The sequence below is a fragment of the Falco peregrinus genome, chromosome 1 (assembly GCF_023634155.1).
Source record: "Falco peregrinus isolate bFalPer1 chromosome 1, bFalPer1.pri, whole genome shotgun sequence".
Taxonomy (NCBI): Eukaryota; Metazoa; Chordata; class Aves; order Falconiformes; family Falconidae; genus Falco; species Falco peregrinus.
Genome location: NC_073721.1, coordinates 116,773,424 through 116,794,863, shown reverse-complemented (window position 1 = coordinate 116,794,863; position 21,440 = coordinate 116,773,424). Strand labels below are relative to the sequence as shown.

General features: G+C 45.5%; 2 protein-coding genes across 2 annotated transcripts in view; one reads left to right on the top strand and one right to left on the bottom strand.

Annotated features, from left to right (window-relative positions):
• Positions 1–5,442: 5,442 nt before the first annotated feature.
• On the bottom strand, positions 5,443–11,692 carry LOC114013301 (translation initiation factor IF-2-like). The gene is made up of 2 exons (XM_055811065.1): positions 9,854–11,692; positions 5,443–6,977 (listed from the first exon to the last, which is right to left on the bottom strand). The coding sequence occupies exons 1-2, from the start codon at positions 10,604–10,606 to the stop codon at positions 6,945–6,947; spliced, it is 786 nt and encodes a 261-aa protein (XP_055667040.1). The 5' UTR covers positions 10,607–11,692; the 3' UTR covers positions 5,443–6,944.
• Positions 8,977–21,440, top strand: part of HDGFL3 (HDGF like 3) — a 38,384-nt gene continuing 25,920 nt past the window's right edge. The window contains exon 1 of the mRNA XM_055811073.1: positions 8,977–9,566. Coding sequence (XP_055667048.1) covers positions 9,483–9,566 — 84 coding nt within the window. The 5' untranslated portion in view covers positions 8,977–9,482. The remainder of the gene's footprint in view (positions 9,567–21,440) is intronic.

Below are 21,440 nucleotides of genomic sequence, written 5' to 3'. Positions count from 1 at the left end.
ATAAAGGAATGTGTATGACATTCCTGATGTCTGAAGGTTTACATCAGCTTTGTGTGTGCATCCTTCACTGAATACATTTCTATATAATGTATGTATACAGTTTAAGTAACATTTAGTATAAATTTAATCTTCTGATTTTTCATTAGTGGTGTGTAAGTGTGCAGAACTACACAGTATTTATAAGACTGAAATTCTGTCTGGAGAACTCAAATGCAGAATCTTGCTGGTTGTGCAAGTGGGCAGTCAGAATTAATAGGAGTTTACACTCGGCAGGCTTGTGTGAGTGTGCTCCCTTTCATTGCCTTGTGCAGCAGAGGACTGGGTACACCAGGTATACACTGGCCAAATTATTCCTTCTATTGGTGTCAGCAGAGCTGCACCAAAAGCATTTGGCCTTTTGGTCAAACAGACCCTCGTTGCAATTATTGCAAATTACATTTTTTCTGAGAAATTAATTCCTTGCTTTAATTCATATACCTGTTGTCACTTTATTAACTTTGGAAAATGAGCACAAAATGGAACCATCTTCTGCCTGTCAGTCCCATTGCTGAAACAAACAGACAAACAAATTGCACAAAGTCTATATAATGGCCAGTACTAGATGTAAAACAGCTTATGGTTTTCAGTTATAAATAATAGCCTGCTGTTACTGGTTTATATTACTGTCCTGAATCTCAATTGTTCATATCCCTCGTTAACAATGTTCATTTTATGTTACGCAGGCATTACTGATAAATAGTTTATATTGGTTTGAATCCTTCTGTGTTGGATGTTGAAGTCTACATGCTATGAGTTCCCAAAGCTACCACTGTAAACCAAAAACTATCCTGGAAGGCTGGCAGCAGGCAGAGGAGGACAAAGCACGGGAAAGCAAACTGCAGCTCATTTCAATTTCATGCCACTGCTGCCCGAGGTTTGTCCTTCACACAGATGTATGGAAAAGGGGATCTTTTCCTGTTGGCGGGGTCCAAAATGACACATAGGTCCAGAACTAGACCTCAGTTTAAGGGCAGCACAATTTAACTAAAGGCCTGTGGTGCCTAACCAGATGTACTAATTCTTGCCTTTCCACTACTCCTCTGCTAGCTATGCTCCAGAAATTCACTGTTGTTCACTGGATGACAAAAAGCAGCTGCGAGTGTTCAGACTTTCCCCTCTCTGGGCACCATGGGCCACATGGCAACACAGACTGACTTTTATCTTCATAGGGCCAGCATCTGCCCAGTACGGCAGGCTGTCAGACCCTATGAAGTTGCAGAGGGCAGATGTAATACAAGTAATTAATACAGGCACCATAGAATGGACAGAAGATTTGGGTATCACTGTCGGCCCCAAAGTCCCTGCTCATTTCTAGACAGGCAATATGCCCTTTGAAAGTTTCAGTGGGAGGTTTGCCTGAGTAAGAGAGGAGCATCATGTCCAGTGGGAGTACCAGTCTATAAATACCTGTCCATTATAAGGCTATCATTGCCAATTCTGTTTGGCTGCTTCATCTCATAATATTCTCTTTGACTTTCTTAATACTAACCAGCCTAAATATTTTATGCTTGTCTTCCAGCAATATACTAAGCCCCTTGCTGTTATTCAGTGAAGATAGGTATCATTTTTCTGTTTATTCTGAAACATTGTAGTTCTCTGAACTACAGTGGGGAGGTTTGAACTAGTGCTTATGTTCGATAAGATAGCATCCACTTAAACATAAGTGACAGCTAAAGAAGAAAATAAGTGGCCAGAAACAGGCCATTTCCTTACCAATCACTATGTTCTAATTAAAGAGCGATGTTGTCACTTCTCTACAAATATGTACATTTCCTAACTCATAATAATTCCTCTGAAAATCTGTTAAGATGTGTATTATTTTGTAATATTTATATTGTCTTTGTATCTTACTGAGATTTTACATTTTAGCAACTCAGTTTCTCAGTGAAATGAATCAGGAGCAACTTCATTGTATCCAAAGCGAAGTGGCATAAACAGCAGCAGAAACATACTCTTTGACTTCTAAGAGACCTAGTGCGCATTGGCTGTTTGCTAGCAGGTGCAGTAGCCCTGATTTATTATTATTCTATTTATTATTTATAAACATGTAACTTTCCAAACTCAGAAGAAGAAAACCATGCCGCCTTTGAAGATGGCAATGTTGAGGAAAACAAAGTCAGACTATGGGGAAAGGGATACATTATACAACAAAGGGATGACTGAAATGCCAGGCAAGGTGATGTTAATTGCAAGTTATAATCTTAATTGTTATTAAGCATACTAACTTCCTGTCCTCCTCCACATCCTACTCGTGATCTTTTCTTCCCATCCTATATACCACTTTAATTCCAGGCTCTTTACATTCCTATGCTAACCCTCGCTCATTAGAGATGTGGTAGACCTAATCAGCTGTCCTGGGTGTCTGGGAGGGATGGAGTTTTGGGCAAGGAATTCAAAAGAAATGAGGCTGTGATTCTTGAGAAGCAGGATATGAAGGACATGTCACGAGCAGGGAGTATAGGCTGGAGATATCCGAGAGACAAATAGGTGAGCAGGATATTAGGTTTGGCATGGTTAATGGGGAAACAATCAACATGTGGCTGCCACATGACAGAATGTAAAGTAGGAAGGGGCAGTCTTGCAGGCCATCACCAGAAACATGATCTGGAGGTAGTGGGTATGTGGAATGTGTGAAGAAATGTGCTTTTAAGAAGTTCTCACGGGAGCCAGCTGGAACCAGTTCTTGCATTGTGCAGGGTGGTGTGCTGAACTTTCAGAGTATACCAGAAGGCCTAAGCGATAGCATTTCAGGCCAAGTGTGGTGGTGGTGGATTCGGCAGCTTCAGCCCCTCCCTTCCAGCTCCCCGTCACTCCCTGGAGGAGAAAGTAGCAGCCGCCCAGAGAGCGGGGACCTTCTTTGTTGCAAATGAGGGAGGGAAAGAAAATAACTTGCCCCATTTCTGCCTGGTCAGTGATGACTGACTTCCCCTGCAACCCACCAGGCGCAGTATCATCCGTATCTACTTCCCCAAGCACTTCCTCATGCTCATTTTCATCCTGGCACCCATCAGGGTCACCACACTCAGCATCACCACAGCCACACAGCCTGAGGGCTCTCCTGACTGCCTAATGCCTTCAACTTCATGGTACAAACCAGCCACAACTTCAAGAAGGTGCACGCTAGCCACATTATTTCTCACTGTTCCTCAGCTTCTGACACTGTCATTCAGGTGACACAAAAATGAAGTTACAAAGCTCCTTAAATAAATATGTTCTGTTGTCCATGTTGGGATGTAATTATTCATTAAGTCCCATTCCAAAAGGCACTTTGATGAATGTAGCAGAGGGCATGTGAGAGAAATCCTTTTCTCCGGTATTTATGAGAGGAAACTACGATGGGGTAAGTGTCATGAATCTGGCACTAAATTTACTGTTCCTGTCAACTCTCAACATATTTCTCACCCAATAAATCTCTGAGGCTTTAGATGACACATTTAAAATATTTCACCAGAGGAGAAATGTCTGTTGCAGGTTTTCCTTCCTAGGTATTATGGCTTTATAGCTTTAGAGATGGAGTTTCTCACCTGGCCATTTGAAGAGGCATTTTATAGATTAGTATATCAAATGGAGCTGAGAAGTCATTAGTTTCATTGTAATGAATGATGTCTCTACCAAACACTAAAATTATGGGAACAGAGAAGTAGACTGTGCAACTTCTGTCCAAATAGATAATCTTCATATCACATGTAATGTTTACTGCACATTAATGGAAGTACTAGATTTTGATGAGTGTTTCTCAACAAACGGCTGCTGAAGCATCTCACATGCCACAAAAGAAAATTCAAAGAACAGTGAAGTTGCAAAGTCAGGGAGTCAAATGTTGGGAAATACTGGGGCTCAGGTTGCTGGTGCAACCTTAATTCTGCTGTCTTCTTGGGCGGTTTGTGATACAATCTTTAATAATCTCTTTCTGGGTTGGTTGGTTGTTTTTTCCCCCCCATAGAGAATCTCAGGCTGGTTACCACTGAAGAGTTTCTAGTAGGTCACAGAGTCCAATACCTTTGAATGCAGTGTCAAGATTTCCACATAGGCTGATGAGTTAACTGGCAGCATAGTAAGAGATCTTAGTCTTTAGATGAAGGAGTAACTGCCAGAGAATGAGGTGTACTGGGCCACAGAATTTTGTTAGATAAAGTGTGGGTTTTTTTGATGTATTCTAAGATATTTGGAAATCTTTGTCTTCTTACCCTTGTGGCTGCTTTGCTTTTACCTCTGTCTCCTAATCCCTTTCTGCTTTTCTCACATCCTTCCCATGCTTTAGCTCCTGCTCCCCTTCCAGCTTTTCCCAGTTCTCTCTCTGCATGCACATCTGGTCACTCCACCCCGGTATACTGGCTAGGTACTCGGAGGGAGACAGCCATTTTTTCCTCTCACGAGCTTTGCTTCCAGTCATCTCCCATCATGAGCTGAATCACATTCACTTTAGCCTGGAGCATGTTTAGTCCAGACAGACCATCTGAGACTTGTTTACCAACCCCTATTGAGTGCATATGAACGCTTTTCAGACTCTCACAACTTGGCTACATTTGTATGGTACCTGGCAATCTGGTAATTTTACAACTATTTCTTCTACTGTCATTCTCAGAAGAGTTTTGATTTTTAGCCACACTATGGTCATGGAAAATTTCAATTCTAATGGTTAAACGATAAAAAGTAATCAAGGAACTGAAAACAAAGGTTTGAATCAGAACTTGTTAAGCAGCATTGACGGTAGGCATCTTTTGTCTGGTGTAGCTTTAGCTGAAATGCCTGTGGAGAACAAGGAATGGCAGCAATGCGTACTTGCTGATAACATTTCCATCCCATACAAACCTTTTCAGCTCATAGCAGCAAGTTCCCAACCAGAGAAGAAGTTAATTTTAACTGAAGTGCTCTGGTCTTTTCTGCCTCTGGGGTACATGCTCACACCTCTGCAACATGTAAAGCAATCACCTTAAAGATTGTCTAATTTAACATGATTAGGAGATTGCTCCAGTGTATAACATAAGATTCACGAAACTGAGTATAGATAACTTGCTCCAGCTATGATACACACCCTTCTCCCTTCTACCATTATTACAGAGAAGGCTTGAGATCACCCGGTGAGCTTCTTATCTCAGCAATTAAGAATATCTTAATGGGCATGGTAAGTGCCTTTCTGTGCATGTTGGGATGGACATATAACATCGTGGCCTCTGTTTGCCTGACATGAAGTAGCTCTGTAATTTCAGACAGCGCTCTCAGACATGTCTTGCACCAGGGAATGGCTCAGTTGTGACTCAGAACAATTTCTTATTAAAATATTTAACAGACAAGCGCTAGCTTACTGTGGACATAGGCAAAATACTAATCATCACTGACATATTTTTGCATGCAGGGAAAGGAAATACAGAAGACAAGAACATGATATCAGCTATAGACAGATAAGTAAAAAGAAATAATTTTATTTCAGTATCTTACAGTAAAGTTGATTATACAAGTGGCCATCCTGCAGAGCATTTATAGCTTGATCTCAGAAGGGATGTGAGTGGGGAAAGCAAAAATTTTAAGGTGGCCAGGGACAGAATTACAGAGTTAAATATAATAATCTGTGTGGCTTCTACAGACACAATACAGACAGCATCTCACAAAACAGCAAGTGTGAGATGGCAGCATTAATAGGGTCCACATACAAGACAGCTGACATATAAATATATGTGTGCAAAACTATGATCATGGAGTATTTCATGTAAAACAACGTATGTTTAAAATTTTTTTCATTACTTTGGAGGGTTCTTTTGAAATTAGACCTTTTCTGTCCACATGCTCTTTTCTTAAAGATTGCTCCACACTTTTCCCCAATCAATGGAATTGTTTCTCTATGAAAATTTTCAACCAGGAATGTAGCTATTTTTCTCCTCATATGAATAGGGACTAGCTTCAAGCTTCTCAAGAGCTTAAGAACACTGTTTCCTGGAATTGTTGGGAAAGCAAAATTCAGTAGTATAGTAGTGGCTTCAAAACAGTCCGTCCTGGGTCTCACGGTTTCACTACTGACCACACCCCTGGCGCTGCCACCTCTCTGTATGGTCCTGCTGGGCCTCCGGCTTTACTCCCTTCACCTGCTCGCACTTGCATATACTGCCCTGGGCTGGAAACACAACCTGTCTGGCAGGATGAGAAGTGAGAGGGAACCTGGTCTTAATGTTTTGGGGAGCTTCGGGGGAAGGAGAGAGCCATCCCTGCTGCAGGTCTCCCTTGCTCAGTAAGAACGTGGTGTTGCTGCCTCTGTGACCTGCTGATCTTTGTCTGAGCACAAAGCAGACACAGCTGTTGACTGCTGCAGACTTGGGACCTGGCCTATACACATGTAGCATATATATATTAGCAAGCCTCTGCATCCCTCCATTCACAGTCATGATGTGAAACTGCTCTTGAAGTGTTTGGAAGAAACTCTCTTCGCTTCTCTGTTGCCACTTCTGTGTAGAAGGGGCAGATGAACTCCCCTTTGTAACAGAAGAGAAAGGAACAGAATACAAGTGACATAGCAGGAGATCTCAGGCTTTGTATGCTGTGCTGAGAGGCTGATGGGGTTATGCACACTAAGAAACTCTTTTGCCGTTTGTACTGAAGTGGTTTTCTGTGCTGTTAATGTGTGGAACATTTAGTTTGGCTTTTCATTTATCAGCAGGGAAATTTGCTTCTTCTTCTCCATTCTTTCCCAGCACCTTAAACCATGGCTTGATGGAGGAACTGTCTGCAAAGTGTGTTTAAGAGTTTTAAGCTGGCCAAACCTGAGCAGAGTTCTTACCTTGGCAACTCATTTATGCTTTGCAGTCTATAGACAAGAGGAAAAGAGCGCTGCACCCTTGCATGTCCATGGGATGGGTTTTCTTTGGAGCTCTGGCGTGTGATTATCTTCACTGCAGACCAGAAACGCTATTCATTCACTGCGTTCTCTGCAGACACCAATGCTGGGACTAAAGGAAGTAAAAAAGCAGGCAGTTCAACAAGATGTTTCGGTTCAGTAACACTTTGGATTTCGCTATTCTGACATTAGCAATACATTGTTGCATGGATGTGTATGTAAGGTGTACTGTCTCCTTTTGGAAGAAATTGGCATACATCCCACTTCTTTCTGATTTAAGGTCACTAAATAAGTTACTAGAAAGAGCTATTCATATCTGACATGAGAAGCAAATAATATATTTTTTTAAAAAAAGAGGTGGCTCCACCTCTCCAGTAAGTATTCTGGAGGTAAGGCTGGCCTGGGGGGATAATAGAGGTATGGGAGGCAAGACACAGCACATTGGAGCGTTCTGGACAAACTCAGATCAGGGTTCCCAGCTCCTATACTCAGAGATCTTGTATTACATTTTTCTGAAGGGAATTTGAACCGAAATAAGGTATCAATTTAAAAGGATGCAACATCCTAACCGATGTGAAAGTGAAAGTGAGCTGTTTGGCCACATGTCTATACAGAAGGTGGCTGCGTTGGCAACCCCATTACTGATCTCAGTACTTCAGAAACAGATAACAGCATCGAGCACAGTGCAGGCTAATCATCTAAATGTTTATCCAGCTTCTTGGATTTGTTCCCCCCCATTGTTAGTCTGCTACCGATACCTGAGCTAATGATTTTACGGCAGTGCTTCCCCCGGTAAAGAAGTGCTTATTCTATTTTATGTCCCAGAGTGACAAACTTTATTGACTCGTACTACCAACAGCAGCATTTGGGTACCAGAGCCACATCTGGGGACACCATAAGCAGTAAGTCTTCTTGGTTCTGTTCCAGCCCAGGAACAGATAGATGCCAGAAGCGCTTCTTTCTCCTCTTTCTCTGCCGTTACCGGCCCTCACAGAGTGCTAGTGCTCTCTATGGTCCCCTCATGGACCCCGCAGCCTTCAGCCTCCCGTTCCCTTCTTCATCGGCAGGGACTGCCTGTGGCCAGCTGCTTTCCGGGGGGGCTCAGTGAGGCACCCTGCCAGAGCTGCCTCCCTAAACCCACGGGGGTATTTGCCATCTTGCCTGTGGGAACAGTTGGGAAACCCACTGCCAGGGGTCTCAGCCAACCCCCGCCGCAAAACCCTTCCTAAGCTTTCGTGCCTGCGGCCCAGCTCACAGGTGCCTTCCTAGTTTTGCTCCTCTAGGCAATACTCTGGTATAATAAATATCAATAATAATTGATTTCTGAGCATTACAACTTAAGTGGTAACATTATGGTGAAAACATCTGGGTTTGTTTTTTTTTTCTGGGGGTTGGGATTTGTAAGCTCCCAGCATTTGGCTCCCGCAGCGGCGTGTTGGTGACCACCGGTGTCCCGGGCGAGAGCCCAGCCCCAAAGGCCTGGGGGGGAACCCCCGCGGCTTCAGGCAGCCCCCAGGCCCAGGCCTCTGTGGTTGAGGGGGCAGGGGTGGGTTTGTGGAGGCTGATGAGGAAGGCGGAGAGGCTGCCGGTGGGGAAGGGGCTGGCTGCGGCCCCTGCGAGGCGCGGTGCCAGAGCCAGGCCTGGGCCGGGGCCGGGCTGCCCCGGGCTGCCGGGGGGCAGGCAGGGCGCTGCGGGCACGGCCCTGCGGCACCCCGGGGCGGGCGGCGCCGGGGCAGGGAGGCCTGCTGAGGGGGTGCGCCAGCCGCGCCGGGGGGCCGCCGAGCCCCGGAACCGGCCTTCGCTGTGGCCGGGGGCGCACGGCACCCCCCAGGCCCCAGGGCTGGCAGCCTCTGGGCAGGGGAATTCGGGGGCCCCGCTGCAAAAGTCAGCCGGGCTCGGCAGGCTTCCCCTGGCCGCCCAGCCTCCATGTCGGGCGCGCATAAAGAACCGTGTCATGCTTCAGCTGGGAAGGAAGGGCCGGGAGGGACTGGAGCCGCTCTCTGCTCTCCTATTTTCATAGAAACCGATCTGTGTACCTAGAAAATAACAGGAAGGGAAAGCGCGGGGGGGGGAGGCGCGGGGTGGGGGGTGGGGGGGGATAAGAAGATCCTGTTTTCGGTCGCTGCCCGAGGAGTAATTCGGAGGAGACGGCTCCATATTCCCGCGGCCGCGGCGGCTGCGGCGGGGATGGAGCGGGCGGCGCGGGCGGCGTAGCCAGCTCGCACGGGGGGGGCCGCGGGCAGCGCCGCGCCCGCCCGCCGCCGCGGGGTGAGGGCTCCCCGGCCGCCCCCGCCCGGCCAGGCGCCCCGCCGCCAGCCGGCTCCCTGGTACCGGGGGCTGCTGGGGTTGTGTCCAAGGCCTCCCCCTCCCCCGCGTACACACTCACACACTCACACACACTCGCACACTCACACACGCACACCCCATCTCCTCCTGCCGCCGCCGCCGCCGGAGAGAGCGGGGATTGCCCGCGGCCCGGCCCCGCTCCCGGCTGCGCCCCGTGCCCGGGCGCATCGCACCCCACGGGGGCTCGCCCGGCTGCCCCCGGGGCGGCGTGTGCGGGGCGGGGGGTGTGGGCGGGCGGGGGGACACACGGCGGCTCCCGCGGCGGCTCCCGATGGCTCGTCCGCGGCCCCGAGAATACAAGGCTGGAGACCTGGTGTTCGCCAAAATGAAGGGGTACCCGCACTGGCCGGCCCGGGTGAGTACCGCGGCGGGGGCGCCCGGCCCCGGCCCCGCGCCGCCGCCGCCGCCCCCCTCGCCCTCCCGCCGGGCGGAGAGCGGCCGGGCCGCGGCGAGCCTCCGCCAGAGGCCCCGGCCCCGGCCCCGCCGGACGGGGGGCCGCCGTGCGCGCCCACCCCGTTATTATTGTGCATCTTTTCTTTGATCTGCAGATTTCTCCCCGGCCCCCCGGGAGGAGGAGGAGGAGGAGGAGGAGGAGGAGGAGGGAGCGAGGGAGGGAGGGAGGGGGGCGAGCGCGGGCTGTACCTGGGTTGTTATCGCGGGGAGGAGGCTTGGGGAGCCGGCAGCCCTGCCCGCATGACAGCGATGCTGTTTATTATACGCCCTCCCTCGCCCCGGCCCCCGGCTCCCCCGTGGGGCAGAGGGGCCCCCACCCCCCGCCGCGGCCGGCGCAGGGGCAGGGCAGGGCAGGGCAGGGCGGCCGCCTCCCGCGGGCCCAGCGCGGCCCAGCGCCCGGGCCGGGCACCGGGCTTCGGGCCGGGCCTGCGGACCCGTGCGGGGCAGGGGCAGGGCCGGGGGGCCGTGCGGGGAGGCGGCGAGGCCCGGCGGCGGCGGCGGGGTTGGGTGAGGTGAGGCGCGGCCCGGCCCCGAGGTGCGGCGGGGTCCCCGCGGGGGCCGGCACCCTGCGGCCCCCTGCGCACGCAGGCTCTGCGTTCTGCCTGGTTCTGCCGTGTACCGTGTTGACCGTCTTTCACAGTCCTTTGTCATTTTCCGTTTGACGCTGCCATGATACACCCGAGGTGGAGAGGCACCGTGGGCGCTGGGCGGCCAGAGAAGCGCCCCATTGTACTTACAGACCCGCTTGCGGGGCCGCTGCCATAACGCGGAGCAGCGCGTTCCGCAGGGCTTACACGGCCTGACCCAGCCCTCCGGTTCCCTCGCCGTGGTGTAAACCGGCTGCGTAACACGTGTTGCCTTAACTCCTCGGCAGGCACCAGCCAGCGGGCGCCTCAAGTTCCTGGGCTTCTCCAGCCTTACTGGGACTGCTGGGCAGCGCATCACACCATCGCCTTCTAGTCAAGGGAAGTTGCCGGTCTTTATCGGCCGTCCGGAGCGTGAGGCGTTGCGTGCAACAATAGATGGGCAGGGTAAAGCTGGGCTGACACCAAGCATCCCCCTTGGCGAGAGTGCCCTGGAGGAGGCTGCTGTAGTGGTGGAAGGGTGCCCGAGTGTCGCTGCAGAGGCAGGAGGAGTGGGACGCGACAGCAGGCACACCATCCGAGGAGGGATGGCCAACACCGCAGGCTTAAGCAAAGGTTGGTGAAGAAAAAATAGTGAGAGGGTGCTAAATATCTAGAAGCATGTAAATAAGGTAGTGCATTCAATTATTTTGGCAGAGCAGGCTAAAATTAGCATGCAGAAGGCCAAACTTAATCAACGCTGGGTTGCAGTTTTGTTATTCTGTGATTATACAGGTTAGTGGCTGTACTACCTAAAAAATGGCAATTTATGTCAGCAGAACAGCACGAGTCACTGAAAATTGACTTCGTTTCCTACCTCTGTCATGGTTTAATTTACTGTGAAAATTTTAATGTGAACAGTTGAGACCATTACCACGTCGAAGCATGTTAATTCCTTTCCTTTTTGAGCCTTTGTAAAACTCCCATTTGTTTACCCAGAAGCAGAACAGGGCCTTTTGTTTTAATGGTATTTTCTTTCCTTTAAAAAAATCATTATATGCTATGCAGCTGGTCATAGCCTTTGCCTGGATGTCTAAATAGGTATCTGAATGGCGATAATATCCAACGGAGTACATCGTCACTAGGAAAAATAGGTGTGCTGTTAACATAACATACTTCCTTTGTGCAGACTAACAGGATGTAAAGTTCAAGTGAAGACAAAGCAGTCTCTGCTTTTAACATGACTTAGCAAGCGGAGGTAGAAACTGTAGAGAGTCCAGAGTCTGTCATCGGGTAGGAAGAGAGCAGTCGGGCTAGGGGAGCATTAGCACTGGGGTTTAGTTCACCTGAGTTTCCAGAGGCAGAGAATGTGGTCCCGTAACCCGTGATGGAGTTACATACAACTTCATGTTAGGTCAGGCTGATGTCTGCCTGAACCTAATGTGTTGCTTGTGAAAAACACAGTTCATACCATCTTTACTAGGGCTTCTCTTCGTCTTGGCTGCCAAGTTTTGCCTGATGCACACTTCCTTTAAGTGAAGGAAAAACCTAGTGAGGACACAAGTCTTTATTGTGTTTCCCAGAAAACACTGCTATATACAAATAAGAAGAAAAGAAGTATTTGAGCTGAGAAGGCAACGGATACTCTGATTAACTGGATGCCTTGTTTAACTGGATGCTGTGTAACCAGGGGATTCGCTTGTTTCTAGATCCTTGAGTGTTTGCTACCTACTTCTTTATTCATTGTGCAATTAGTGTGTTTGACTTTGTATTCTCATGTAAAAACTTAGATATTTCATGCTAATATCCTAGTTTAATAATACCACTAGCAATGCATTTACGTGACAGTGCTGCTGCCCCTACCAAGTGGTGTTTTGCATCTCTGAGACCTTTGGCATGAATTTCCTGTCTAGGGACAAACTTCTTAAACTGTGTTTAATAAACCTGAGAAGCGTTAAAGCAGAACAGAAGGACTTTGCTGACCCTTTAATGAACACGCAGACATAATTGGCCTGGCTCAGAACCAGCCCTATACTTTTGTGTGCATGGGTGGTGTCACACAGAAAATCTAACTCTGTTCCCAGAAGCAGGCCAGCTGCGGTAGTGCCGATCTGCACCTAGCTCCGTTACTCTTGTCTCTTGTTAGGCGTAATGCTTGTGGGCTCGGCCAGCTCCATGTGGCACAGCACAGCAGACATAGCCAGCGTAGGCAGCAATCTTTAGTCCTGGACCATTAGCTTTCCACCCCCTCTCTTTGGAAGTTCGTTGATGTAGTGATCAGCAAGAGCAAGACCAGCAAGCCTGACTTTCTTCACTGTGAATGAAGGAAACCGTGAAGAAAGTGGTCAGATAGTGATGATATGCCCAGGGACCATCGAAAAATTTTGTCTAAATTTGGTCTAGAATTAATATGAAAAGGACCGAACTTGCCACACTTAGCCAAAATGGTAATGGACAGTAAATCTTATCTTTACATACCCAGTTAAAATAGAATTGGTGAATAAAACCACTCTCTTCAAAAGATGCTTTTAGATACTTGGTGTCTGAAAGATGTCACATAGGTCTTGTTACCTGGAAGGGCTGCTTTGCATTTTGATACCATGTTTTCTTGGGCAAAGCCAAGATTTCCTTTAGCTTAACTGGAGGACAGTGAATGGATTTAGGGTTTAGGCCCCAAGAATTGTATTGAAACTTAATAGTAACAGTAGATAAAATACCAGCAGCAGTTTGGTCTAACACAGTTTTTATGGTAGCCTATTATGTCAGTTGTCTTCAGATGCTCATCAAAAATGCAGAACAAGTACCAGCTGGCCAGGTCATCAGTTGCTGTAATCCAGTAAATAAGCAATTGTGTGTCCAAGGTGTGCGCAGAAATTGAGGGAAGATGCTGTTGTGGTAAAATATAGGAAATAAGGATTCAATTTATTCTACATTCCATGAGTGGTCTTTGCCTTTGAAGAACTGAATACCTCTATGTCTTAGTTCCCCGTTTGTAAAAGGCAGTTAACAACACTTTTCCCTTTAAAAAGGTGTTGTAGAGACAAAATCGGTAACATTTATGAGTTGCTTGGCTACTGCCTTGATAGGAGCTGCATTAGCACACACAGACAGAAAAATCTCTTTCTTCAGATACCCTAGTTTATCTAGGATAGATGTCCTGGTTTACTGAGAAATTGCCCCTTGAATAGTCACTCAGATGAGATAAAAGGGAAAAACTAGTGTTAGATTCAGAAAGATCAATAATGGTGTTCGTTTTATGAGTGACCCTGAAGAAACAATAAGCACTTAGTTGCTGAAATTAGCTGCTGATTTAAAAATAGGAAGGAAGCTGTTAATGCAACTGTAGAGAGCGGAGGGAAAAAGTCTGGAATGACCTCAATAAAATTAGAGTGTACCCAAGTAAATGGGTGATGCCATTACTGAACAGAAATCTAGGGTCATACATCTGGGGAGACAAGAACTGTATTTGGTTAAACACAGGTAGTTTGTGTAGGGATGGTAAAGTGGATCTGGGACAATACAAGAGAGGTCCAAGCAGGTAAGGCAATGTATTTTAGTGTAAAACACGTGGATGTTTAGAGCTGTTCAGAATATTCTGTGTAGGGAGGTGAACACAGCCGTTAAAGTAACAGTGTCACACTAACTAGTATGGAGGTGTATTATTTACTGTCTTGTGAAGGTGAATTTTCTGTTTTCTGAACTCCTGTTTGTCTTGTCCAGTTCCTTTATTGCTACTCTGAATTAACACCTACTTGAACTCCAAATTTGCTGGTTAGCTGACAGTCCTCATCTGAATATCACTATTGAAAAGCATCTGACAATAGCAATGGCAAAATAGTATTTGGGGCACTTTAACGTATTAGAGTTGCAAATGGGTCTGAAATTGTCAGTATATTGCTTAGAGTAATACATAGTAAATGCTGTCATTTTAATGGGAACTGGTGTCTGTGGCAGGCTGAGCATCATAAATGTAACGATTACATGGTAGTTTTAAGCTGAGTGGGTTTTTTCAGTATCGTTGAGTATGTCCCCCATTCAGCAAGTAAGGCACCTTAAAGTATGAGGTACAGTAATCCAAGGAGAGGGCTTAAAGGTAAGCTTATGCTTAAAGACTTTGTTAGACTACAGCCTAAAAAGATAAGGCTAATAACACTATAGTATTATAGTGTAATATAGTATTAGAGACTATTAAAAGAAATTACGACTAAAAAGTGTCAGAACTCCAGAAGATTTTCAGTATCAGTAAAATAAATTTAAAATGTATTTTGGACACCTCTACGCAGGCATTATAGTAAATGAACGTCCCGCTCCCAGTTCAGTGAAGTATGGATGGAGCTAGTGGGTTGATTGTGTTGAAGCTCTCAGTGAGCACCTAGACCAATGTTCTGACATAGTTTGGTAAAATACAAGATACTTAACCAGGAACAACTTCGGTCGGTTATAATTGCAACTGTGACAGCTTGGAAATATCAAGCTCTCAGACACATCATAGAAGAAAGATTCTACATTTTAAGTGTTTGATATTTAAAACAGATCATTTGTTTTCTTATTATTGTAAGGCTATGGGAAGGTAGGCTTTCCCTGGCAGGGTTTATCTTTTTTGGCAAAGAATGACAGACAAAAATCAGATTAGATCCAGAAAACTTCAAAGCATCCATCAGAAATGGACAACAGATCTTTCTCTGTGTTTTTCTGCCAAAACTCAGTCTGCAGTCTTTTGAGCTTTTCTCTTCGGCCATTTGGGGCCTGTCCAGTCCTTCACTGTGTGCTTTTCTCCTTTTTCCCCTTTTGGTTGCTCTGGTTTATGACCTCACTTCTGCTGTGTTACTAAATATGAGTCTCCTGTGACTTCTTTACCAACTCAGAGCTTCTTCCGTCTCTCTCCCTCTTTAATTATGTACCTCGCTCGTACATCACTCCTTGGAGATCTGCAAGCAATTTTTCATGGCAGGTCTCTGTTTGTTCCTTTCCGAGATGAGACGTGATTTGCTGATCACTGCAAAGGTCTCTCTTAACCTAGGGACTAATGGTGAAGTTGTGGCTTCTTCGGGCAGCACTCCCAGGACTTCTGCTCTGGTGCATCTAAAGAGCCCATTTAAGGCAGTGAGTCCTTTACGGAATTGGGTTTTTACTTTCTGAACCTTCTGCACCAGGTTAGCACATGTTGCTTAGACAGCATTTAAACTTTTATTCGCAGATATCTGGTCGTATTTAGAGTAGGTGTGAGTGCCTTTTCAGTGACTTCATCGGCTCATCGAGTACCGTTTCCTTCACTTCCTAAAGCAAAAATAACAAGGAGTGAAGTGTGAATTCTCCTAGTGTTTGGAAGGTAAGGAACCTCAGCAGCTGATGGCCTGTCTCCATGCTCCTGCATTCTGCTTTAAGTGTGACTTAAAAACAGATTTCATCTGAGGATTGTAGCGTAAAGTGGAGTAATTTTTATACGTAAAGTTGAACCATAGCCTACAGTAAAACCTTTCCAGTTGCTCTTGTTTGGCAAATGAATTATTTTGGGACCAAGATGTTCTACGGTTTTTGTTAGCACGGCAGGGATATTTTGGAAAACTTTAAAATTCAGTTCTTTAAATCTCTCTCTTTTGTTTTGGTTGTTGGGTTTTTTTCTTTAATTAGTTTAAATAACTAGCCCCAAATGTGCAGGTCTGATCTCTTTGTGTAAATGACAATAGATGAATACATTTTCTCCTGCAGTGTTACGATTTTAAGTCCAAATGAAGCTAACGCAGAATGAAGACGGTTGTCTCAGAAGTTTTGAGGCAAAAAGCAATCAAAGTTTTTCATACCCATACTCTACAGACTTTTTTGTTAGATATTTTTCCTTCTCATTTTTGAAGCTACTGAATAATTTTCGTCAACTAATGTCTTGGAAATCATTGGATGTATGTTTTGTCTGAAGGAAGGTTGCCCCTTTCAGTGAAATCTGTAGCCTGTCAAGTCAATTGGTATGTTCTTGCTGCAAAAAGGTATGAGAAATGTTAGTTTCCATTACATTAATTGACAGATCTCTTTTTATTATTGTGTAAAGAACCTTTTAGGACCCCCAACTGGAATGATTTTTTTGTAAGCATGGGCAGCAAAATGAAGGCTGAGTTTTCAGTCTTAACTCTTCATTTCCTGATCTCCCCATCATAACAATGCATTAACAAGTCTTCCTGCATTTAGGGTAATAAAAATCTTGTAAGCAAGTGATTGCTGACAGTAAGTATATACAATTGTCATTTGAGGATAGATGAAAGAATTTCCTGATAATGTTGGAAAAGTGATGACAATGTAGAGAGCTTGGACATTTCAACTGTTTGAAATGGTGGCGTCTGAGCAGTGAAGACCTTTCCACTGTATGCTTGAGAGGCATAAAGGAGAAGGAGAAGTGATTAAATACAGCAACAAACACTGGAAAGTAGCCTGTGTGGAGCAGGCAGGCAGAGGTTGTGGACCCAGCTTTTTAAAGGTGTTAGGAATTAGCTGAGCATCAGTACTTTGCCGTGTCTTTAGGTGCCTCGGTACTTTTCACATCTGTCCTGCATCATCTGTATCTCTGATCTCTACATAGCATGGATATGTGTGTGTGTACACGCACATACCTGTTCTGTGCGTAGGTATACACACTCCCACAGGAAAGATAGGTGCTTGAAACATAGGTGTAGCACATGACTGTGCAGCACATCACTTGGCTCTGGACTCCAACAGAGGAAGCATCAACAGAGAAGGGCCCAGTAGTCTGGCCGAAGCACAATAGGAGTGACTAGAACGAACAGTTGTTTGAAAGATTCCAAGAAATATCTGGCAAACAAGTGAGTATCATGAGTTAAAGCTTCTAAAACTTAAAGAAGGAAACAGATCCTTGTGTCTTCCTCTTGGGAAGTCTTTGCATTACTGGCTTTGCACACCTGAGGTGGTTTCATTCATTTGTGTAACAGCCAGTTCTAAACCTGATACAGAAACTGGAAATAAACTGCAGGTATATTTCCAGTTTTCCTTTCTTCTCCTCATTGATACGACAGTCTTGGTAATACTTACTTTTACTTGAAGGGTATATGAGACCTGGCTTTAGGGTTGGGTTTTGTTGTTTGTTTGTTTATATCAATTTTTTGTTCTAGAAAACAGAAAGCAGGTAAGAAATTTGAGTAAATACTACAGCATCGTAACAAAACAATGAACTTCCCATGTTATGATGTAGTTCTTATCGCCCCATTCTGAAGTTCCCCATCCTTCAGATGGTCTCAGGTCAATGCAGATATTATACTTGGCATCGTTACTGCTCCAGAAAGGCACATAATGTTCTTAAATTTCAGAAGGATTTAATTTCTATCTCCTGGTCTTTTTTTGAAGACCTGCTGAAATCTGAAAATGCCTTCAGAGTCAACATAAAGGGAGGAGATGAGATCGTGCTGTGCTCTGGGCAGCACTAAGCCCAGCGTTAGAAAGGACAGGTGTCCATTGACTTTGGTCTCTGCCTTAGAAAAGTACATTTAAATCTCTTTCAGGTTTCCATTAGCAGGCTGAAAGGATAATTAGCATACATCTGTAGCCCCAAAAATGCAAACTGGAAACAACTGTTTATTTTGCCTTGCAGCAACGTGTAAAAAACCTAGAGAGAGGCTGTTTGCCAGCTCCAGTTTGGCTGCTCGAATAGAAGACATCATGTAACAAAAGAGGAAAAACAGGGCAAAGAATATCATACACCAAATAATTTCTTTGAGACCATCAGTTAACAAAGCATCCTACGTACAGCACAGTGAGTAGGGCCAGGGAGAAAGTGAAAAATTCCAGACTGTAGGGACATCACAGGTATCAATGTGGTGTCACCAAAGTCAACTAGGAAACAGTGTGTCAGTCTTTAAAGTCAGTAACTTTATACTCCTTGGGCTTGGAAAGCACCTACCTGTGAAACCCCTTGTAACACAGAAAGTAAAACCACACTGAGGCAGTGAGTAGAAGAAACTTTAAGTCTGGGAGAGCTTGAGACACTATTACACAATAACACATACTATTTCTGGGAATCAGTCCCATATCAGACTAGATTACTAAATGTAGTAAATAGAAGTACATATTGAAACTTAATAATAACATGAGGAGTGACCTTACAGAGCTATGTAGCATCAGTCTGGGGATGCAGTCCCAGGGGGGAGAACCAGGAAAGCAGAGAGCAGCAAATGCTAGAGTTGCAAAGAACATTCTAGAGTTGCTTCCCTTGAAAGTTTATGTGTTTTGCATAAAAAGTCATTGGATACAGGCAATGCTTTTTTTTTTTTTTTTGCAAGTTTTTCTTTGGGTCCTCAAATCTTATGTTCAAACCTCCATGAAAGAGGGGTATTGTGAACCCCTTCTTTTAATTCCTGGTGAACCCCTTCTTTTAATTCCTGAAGGATGGGGTATCTTCCTGAGCTGGAGTCTCCTCCACATGAAGAAAACAGGAATCCAGGTCTCCATTCCTGGCTGTTACCCTAGTTCCTAACCTATTGTTTGGTAACTAGAAGGCAGTTCCTCCAGCTCCTCCACGATCCTTTGGGAAAATTTTAGTTGTAAGGCACACTTACGGTTCACCTTTTGTATTGCACATACCAGTATTTTCCTGTTGCAGCAGCTGTGGGATGGGGGAAAGGGAGGAAGGCACTGGTGGAGTGGCGTTTAGATTAGCATGTACCATGGGCTGACCGTCCTGACAAAGCAGCATAAGATGATACCGGAAAGCAGAGCACCGTGCCTCAAGAGGTGGTTTGTGAACTCTCAGGTTTTGCCGTTCTCTTTCCTACTGCTTGTGCAGGGACCACCCAAGTACCAAGGGTGAGGGGGGCTCCAGGGCCAGCAGGTGTGGGGAGGGTGATTTGCACCCCATGTAGGAAGTGAGGCTATCCATGCGTGGCCTGCCCTCCTTCCTTGGGAGATAATTTATTATTCATCGCTGTATGTAAAGTAATCTCAGGCCCCATTGATTGCTTTTTGGTGTGTGCTTGACATAAATATCTCTGTATTTTTCTTTAGCTTCCTCCAGCTCGTTACCAGCCTGTACGGCCATGTCCTGCACGGGGCTGAAATAATTTTCCTGGGTGCGGTTGCACCATGTGAGGCTTGTCTGCCAGCTCTCTGGCAGGATGTGTGTTTGCATATGGGGATTTCTGCATATTGCCTTGACCTTTGCAGCACATCGGTTGTTCCAATGTAACTTGTGGTCCACTATTGGCTTCCTGTAGTATTGCTGCTTCCAGCTTTCTCTCTCTTACGTTGCCAATCCTTTTTCCCAGATGTGTTAGCTTTTTCCTTTTGCAAACTGAATTTCGGTTTACTTGCAGCTCATATTTCTCACAGACCCAGGGCTCTGTGAGTCAGTTGTCACATTGGTTTTACCATTACTGAGTGTAGTGAAGTGACTGCATGTTTATACATACATACATAGGAGCATAAGAGACTATCTTTCTCCTAATATTTGCAAAGGCTCCCAGCTTGCTGCCCCAGGCGCCTCTCCCAGAATGTGGAATAAGGTGTTAAGTGGGGCGCATCCTGGCAAGGAATACACCTAAGCAAGGCATCTCATGCCAGGGGCACTGTGCCCTACCGTAGTAGCATTTTTGTCATCTTGTTCTTAAGCTAATTAGTTGCTAGTTGGTTTTCAGCCCAGATGTCACAGTTTCCATCTGAGCCAGTGTAAATTTGTATTTCTGTAAAGATTTCTTCAGACACTACTATCTGGAATCCAATTAGGTAGTGTTCATTCAGGATTAATCACATGTGGAAGTGTTTGCAGAATTGAGATTCCTGTGTTCTTAGCAGCATACTGTTACCACTGTGTTTCATTATCCTCCAGGCACCAGCTTGGGCATTTCATGTGTTGTAGGAGTAGCCCCGCACAGATCCAGCGCAGGGCTGGAGCTTGCTGTCCTGGTTGTTACGGAATAGCGGAAGGAAGGGGATACCTATCCCATTAGTTTGCCCTTTGAAGACCGTGTCCCAAAGGCAGCAAATGAGCTCAACTGCATAAAGATTCCTTGATTTCAATGAAACTTCTTACATGTGTGCTGCCGTGCCTGTAGAAACATAAAGTAGGACCACAACCTAAGGGAGAAGGCAGATATTCCTGTTAAAAAAGGAGGGGGTGGGGGGGAAGATGACATTCCTTACTGCAGTGCCTCTCTACATACCAGGGCTTTTGAAAGATAGTGGTGTAGCAAACGCAACAGGTAATTCTTTTCGTATGGTGTCTGGATCAGGTGACTCACATATGTTCACATTTTCAGGTGCGCCTTTTGCTGCTTTTTATCAAGAGTTCTTTTTCAAAATCTTCCTCTTGTGCAAAGTTTATTTTTCTTTGTCAAAGTCAGTATTTCTATCACAGCTTTTAGAAGAAGGTAGCATAAAGTTATCAAGCCTTGTGGTTAGAATTTTCATGTCTGCTAAGATACATATCACCAGTAAGAAGCTTGTTCTATCTGTTAATATTTTGTTTTCTTAGCCTTTATTTGAAAGACTCTGCTTTGGAGCTTTTTATTGCTGTTAAGGGAGTCGGTCAGTTTTCTGAGCAGTGTTTTTGAATTGGTACTTCTGGTAAAATGACAAGAATTCCTCGTTAAAAGATGAGAACAGATTAGAGAAGACACATTCAGCAGACAGGGCTCTTCAGCATTAAAATGCTGTGAATGTTTTCTCCTTATCTTTTGGAAGATGTTTTATGCCATCTCCTGCCTTACAAATGAATGGATTCACCTGCATATATAATTGCCTGTGTTATTGTGCTGGATGGGATCTGATCATACAAAGACAATGGCTTTGTTTATGCTGCCAAACTGTATGCCCAGCTGTGCTTGCAGGATCAAGCCTCTAGCTGTTAAGTTTTTAGAAGCCCATAATAATAAAGATTTTAGTGGCAGTATGTTAAGAAGAAACACCAACAACTTTAGCAGATGTGGGAGCAAGGGGAACAATATTTTTATGAGATGCTTACACTTTTTCTGAAGCATTTGCTGCTAGATGAAGGTGCTCGTTTACTTGTTTGTCGGATGTCAGCGGTACAGTTGCCCTGGTGTAGCAGCAGGGGTGTCTCCAGTGCTGCAGGTAAGACTGAACTGGGGATCTTGACACTTAAAAGCAGTGTGAGCTAAAACTCTTTGGTTGTGGAGCACGGTTTGGACACATCATGTGTCATCACCAGTGTGTTAGGAAGTAAAGGCAAGTGACACTTCGAATTAAAATTTGGAATGCTG